Source organism: Mauremys mutica, chromosome 5 (genome assembly GCF_020497125.1).
Source record: "Mauremys mutica isolate MM-2020 ecotype Southern chromosome 5, ASM2049712v1, whole genome shotgun sequence".
NCBI lineage: Eukaryota > Metazoa > Chordata > Testudines > Geoemydidae > Mauremys > Mauremys mutica.
Window position 1 is genome coordinate 88308141 of NC_059076.1, and position 6000 is coordinate 88314140.

General features: G+C 46.4%; 1 protein-coding gene across 2 annotated transcripts in view; it reads right to left on the minus strand.

Moving 5' to 3' along the window:
• ZDHHC2 (zinc finger DHHC-type palmitoyltransferase 2) overlaps positions 1 to 5939 on the minus strand; it is a 61971-nt gene extending 56032 nt beyond the window's left edge. The window contains exon 1 of one of the 2 annotated variants that reach the window (XM_045018986.1): positions 5922 to 5939. Coding sequence is in view for 1 of the 2 variants with exons in the window: in XM_045018984.1 (XP_044874919.1) it covers positions 5461 to 5599 (139 nt within the window). In the remaining variant the exon portion in view is untranslated. Of the gene's footprint in view, positions 1 to 5460; positions 5603 to 5921 lie in introns of those variants that run through there. The other variant, XM_045018984.1, reaches the window with a different exon arrangement.
• Positions 5940 to 6000: the final 61 nt, after the last annotated feature.

Sequence of the window (6000 nt, forward strand, 5' to 3'; positions counted from 1 at the left end):
CAATACGGTAAACCTTAGAATTAAATTCAGTAATATTTAGAAACTTGTTAAACTGGACAAACAACAGCTGATTTGTTTTTGTCTTGGTAGCCTGGCCTTGAACTTTGGTCAATGTTACTTTCATTTTAACTATAAATCTATTCCTAGCTAGACTGGAAGATTTAGAGTTGAAGTAAGGAGAAAAATGTAGCAAATTTGTTTTCTTCATGTACCTACAAAAGAGCTTACTAAACCTAGTATAGTAGTATTATTGCCAGCTCTGATTTTCCTTGCGCAAAGGTGGGGTGGGATGGAGTAGAGAAAGAAAATTCCACTTCAATCTACTATTTTCACTTACTAAGTTGCAAGTTCACTGTCGTTCAATGTTCAAAATGTATATGTACTAATTATATCTAGCTTACGTTCTTTTCCCCAGTTTTTTAAAAGTCATAATTAACTCTCATAATATGTCATTGAACCTGATAAGCTGATAGAACAACAATGAAGAACAAGGCAAATATTTAAAAATTCTCTAATTTAATGCTTATGCTTTTACAGACATAATCCATTGTAGGCACAAGTGATTGACTTTAGATGTCTATCTCACTATGCCCACAAATCTAGTATAAATTATTTCATTTGTACCTACAATTTTGCCTGGAAATCAATGTAAGTGCAAAATCAGAGGCCATGCTGAAATTTAAAATTTCACACAAGGAATTTAATAGCCTTATTTTTAAAAAGTACTGAGTACTCACAACTACTATTGAATTCAATAGGAATTGCAGCAACCTCTGCAAATCAGAACTTAAGTGATTTGTCAAAGGTCACATAGCAAATCAGTGGCAGAGCTAGATTAGACCCTGGCAGATTGTGGCACCAGGTCTCAACCAGTCCAGGAGAACATGCTGCCTCTTCAGTAATGTATTTTTGAATTTACTCTTAGATGTGGGAAAACTGGTATCACAAATGATTAATATTTTAAAATAGCAAGTCACCAAGATTTCTGTTTAGAACTGGGTCCTATTTAGTAGTATCTTGTGAAGCCCCCAAAACACAAGATCAGTGCAAAAAAATTATATTTCTGTAAGTCACTAAGTAACATACTCAGGCCTCAGGGACTGTGCAGCTTTAGAGTTTTGTACTGTTGTGTTAAATTGTAAAAAGTTATCAGCTAAAGTATGTGTACATTTAGCCCCTATTCCAAATCCTGTAAAATAAATCCACATATGTGCATACTGCTTGGGAATGAAATAGTTTGACACTGAACTACATCCACCTGCACTTCCTCCTAGGAGATTATTCAAGTACACCAAGCCCACATTTTCTCCTATAGGCCAGGCTTGTTGGTCAGACTACATCTCCCATGATGGAGCCTCACAGCATACCATGCCAGACACATGGTTGAGGTATATTGTGAGAGATGCAGCCTTGCTAGAAAGCCCACCTCACAGAAGAGAACAGAGAAGAGGCACCACAGCAGCTCAGAAGGACATGGTTTAAAGTCAAACTAAGTCAAAATGAAACATTTTCTTTCAATCCAAAGTGTTGAAAAGAAATGTTTCAATATTTCCAAAATGAAAGTGCAAATGTTCATCTCAAAAACCAAAACGTTCAACTTTTCACTGAAAAACCAAAACACCCCAAACCCAGAAATTCTCCACAGAAAGGAAATAATTTTTGCAAAAAACGTTTTTTTATAAACCCAATTTTCCACTGAAAAACGGTTTTGATGGAATTTTTTTTAAACCAGCCTTCTAAATATCTCCTAATTACTAGACAGGAAGGTGTTTAATAATCCACAAATAGACCCTCATGTATTAGAAAACTTGCAGGTTAATGGAGGAGGTTGCATTGCAAGCTGCCATAAAAGAACTTGTGAAGATGAGGACTAAAAGAAGCACATAAATTGTGATCTAGACATGAGTCACCTAACAATTTTCAGTAAGAAATTTGTACTTGAAAAATTACAGTAAGCCCAAGGGTTACGTACTGCACATGTTCCCAGTTACATCACTCCTTTTCTACAACAGCCACTTCCTCAAATGAATATTTATCTTTAGCCATGGCCTTCAACATGACATCCAGAAAAAGTCAGAGAAAGCAGCTTCATGTTAGAACTACCAAGTCTTCAAGAGTCATCAAAAAAAGTTAAGATTTAATTATTTTTATCATATTCTGTAATAAACAGTGTTCATGGAATTGAAGCCTTTCCAAATAATCAATGGATCTTGTAGTTATCATACTCCTGGGCTTTGGTGTTAAATCAACAAAGAAGCAGTTCACTGCCTTGTAAAACTACTCCACTAAGAATGTCATCCTTTAGTTGCATGTCAAAATACTTACTAAAAGCACAGCTAAAGAGATTTATCATCATGGTGTTAGGTTTCTAATCTTAATTCTTCAGTTTTGCTTCATACATGATAAAATTATTAACTCTTATACAGAGCCTTTGGTACAGTTCTATAAGGTATTAAGCATCAACTAATTTGACTTCAAAATATCACTTAATGACTAGGCCAGATATGCCTAAGTCTAGTTTATTAGCTAGGGTGCAATCTATCTTTTTTATAAGCTCCTTTGTTAGATAATACAAGTCATGTAACAGGAAGTCTGTGATGGAAATGGTCTATAACAGAGAAAGAGAAAATTAATGCTTATATTAATGAACATAACTTTTAGCAGTATCATTAGGATTCTTGCTAGCACCTGTAACCACAATGAGCATCTGTGACAATCAGGGTCCAGACACCAGAAGAGCACAGGTTTGATTCAAACCCCAAAAAATAAGCAGTTAAACCAATTTGATGGCATACTACGTTATTTCACTGTAAAAGTGTATTGAGTAAGATCTTTTATGAAAGCTTGCAATGCACTGAACACAAGTCATTGTGAGATATGTATACAAGTTACAGTTACGAATATTTGTATGTATATGTAGAAAACTGTAACTGTGGTGCAACTTCAGCATCACCTCACAATAGGGCAGTGAAGCAATCAGGAAGAGAGAGGTTACTTCCCCAGATGAGACTACTTCTAGCACCTAGTCACTGTCCAGCCCAGGAAAAAACAATGAAGAAACAAAGCAAAAGAGAACAGCTTGAAAATGAAAAGAAAACCCCAGTCTTTGAAAACTAAGAAAGGAGGGAGCTCTCCCGCTGGCATAATTAAACCACCCCAACAAGTGTTGGTAGCCAGGAGCAGATTTACCATGAAACACATCATGCGGTGGCACGGGGCCCCCAATGAGAGAGTGGCCCCCAAAATGCAGGACAAATCTCATCTCACAACCTGCAATGTAAGTGCAATGTAAGCTGCCAGCATGCCATGGCCCCATGCCGCTCCCGTCTCTGGTGCGGGGGGGGGGGATAGGGGAGGTCTGCACGCTGCCCCTGGCCTGGGCAGCGCATGGAGACTCGCTGCCCCCCACCCCCAAGGGGTATGCAGAGCTGTACCAGCAGCAGCACAGCAGGGCTAAGGCTTCTCCCTGCCTGCTCAGCCTCCCTCCCTCCGTGCCACGCCACTTCTGGAAGCAGCCGGCATGTCCCTGCGGCCCCTGGAGGGGGGTGTCTCCATGTGCTGCCCCCACCCCAAGCACTGACTCCGCAGGTCCCATTGGCCAGGAACTGCAGCCAATGGGAGCTGCGGGGGCAGCACTTGCAGGCAGCGGCGCACAGAGATCTCCCCACCCCAGAATCCGCTGCCAGAGGGGTGGTGTGTGCCTGTCGCTTTGAGAGCTGCGCCGTCCGAGGTAAGCACTGCCCCCCTGACTCCCTCCCGCACCACAACCCCTTGCCCCAGGCCACAGCCTGCACCCAAACTTCCTCTCAGAGCCCACACCTCACCCCCCCACACCCCAACCCCCTATCAAGGTACCTCACTTCATTTTCATTTACTTCCCATTATTTATAACATAGGAAGAGGATGAAGAAAAAAAATGAAAAATGGGGGAGAGATAAAAGAGAATATTCTTTTTCTTGGCTGGGTCCCGAAGGGGCCTCCCAAAAATGAAGCTGTGCACAGGGCCCCACTAACTCTAAATCCGCCACTGGCGGTAGCTATGTCACCAGGAGACGCTCTTCCATTGGCATAGTGCTGTCCATACCAATGCTGCTATCGGTGAAACTTATGGTGGTGGTGGTGGTGATGAGGGGGTGTTTTTTCACACCCCTGACCGACAAAAGTTTTGCCAAAAGTGCTAGTGTACACAAAGCCTTAGTGCAAATAGTTATGAAGAGAGCTACTGTTCACATACCATTAAGGGAATGCACCCCAATGGTTATGTTTAATTAATATAATGGTTGCATCTGACGAAGTGGGCTTTTTACCTACGAAAGCTTATGCCCAAATGAATCTGTTAGTCTTTAAGGTGCCACTGGACTCTTCATTTAGTCTGTATCCACAAAAATACACGGCTACCCCTCTGATACTTGAAACGGTTATAATGTAACACATAAAACAGATAGGAATACTTAGCATACCTGTGTAATTTAAGTACCGTATATTGTTTTAAAAGGGGAATGGGATCTAGACAATACTAAAAATGGGCCTTAACTGTAATGTCAGATCCAAAATTCCCACAACATTTTTAAATGTTTGGTCTGGGGCAAACTCTAGGCAAAATACTGTATGACAGAGAAAAATATCATGCCATCTATAGGTGTTCCGCAAAACAGTTTCAAGGTGTATTTGAACATTAACACAAATTCTAAGCGCTTTGTTCACTCAATTAGCTACTTATTGACTTGCAGATCGTATCATCAACCCACTACAACATCTAAGTCAGCATGCACAGTGTTTTCACCCCCATCAATGCTTACAGATTCACAACAACAACAACTAATTCAGGAGTCACGGCTTATGACAAGGGAAAGGCTACTCTAGGAGGAACTACGCAATTTGATTAGAGCTGAATCTCGAACCACCCATCTCTTCTCCACACCAGCCCTGCCAACCTAAAATCCTTTGCTGTCTCCCTGGTCTCCTAGGTTCAGCTACACTGCGATGCGCACAAGCCCGGCAAAGCACGTCTCTGACAAAGAAACACCCACAAGGAGAAGGGGATGGGGAGAGACCCAGGAACTGGGCGCTCAGCCACGGGAGCACTTCCCGAGCGCCCCCGCCTCGCCACGATCGCCCGGGACACAGGGTCCAGAGGCGGGCTCTGCCTCTCGGGGCGCGCCTGGGGCTTGCGGGGAGCGGATCCTGCTCAGCTCGGCAGAGGCCATAAGCCGCCAGCCGGGCCCGGCAGCCTCCTAGCACAGGGCCATGCTCGTGTTTACACGGTCACACCGCCCCACGCGGGGCAGCGTGGCAGGCCGGGATCAGCTCTGCCCGGCAGACAGACCCCAAACTCCCGGGCACCCGCCGAGCCCGGCTGCCCCCCGGCGCGGGGTTGGGGGTTTTGTCCCCTTGCCCTGCCGTGGGTCGCTGCTGCGGGGGAAGGGGTGGGGGTCCCTGGCAGGCCGCGGCCCCACTCACGCAGGCAGAGCTGGGTGACATAGGCGTAGTAGGACCAGCAGAGGATGCTGGAGATGAACAGCACCGGCACCCAGTAGAGCAGCCGCTGGCAGCGCCGCCTCACGCCGCCCCGGGTCCCCGCCGCCGCCGGCGCCGCCATCTTCCCGCACCGCATGCCAGCCACTAGCCCCGGGCCCTAGCAGCCCAGCCCAGCCGCAGCCTCCTGCCAGCGCGGGGAGGGCGCGGCGCCCGTGCCTGCCTCCCTCCCGGCAGGCTCCTCCAGCAGGCGGCGCCGCGCCGGGGCTGCTCCGCCCCCGCCGCTTCCACAGCCAGTCACGGGCCCCCGCCTCCCCCGGGCGTGGGAAGGGAGGGGGCGGAGCCGCCCCACGGAATGAGGCTGGGGCTGGGGCTAGCCGGACAGACAGCGAGGGGCTCCACCCCCGAGGAAATGGGGCGAGGGCAGGTAGTTTGCTCCCACCTACCCCTATAACAGCCCCGGGCCGAGGGGGGCCCTGTACCTCCCAGGGCAGTGGGGAAGCGGCGGTCGGTTTCCCCCGCCTC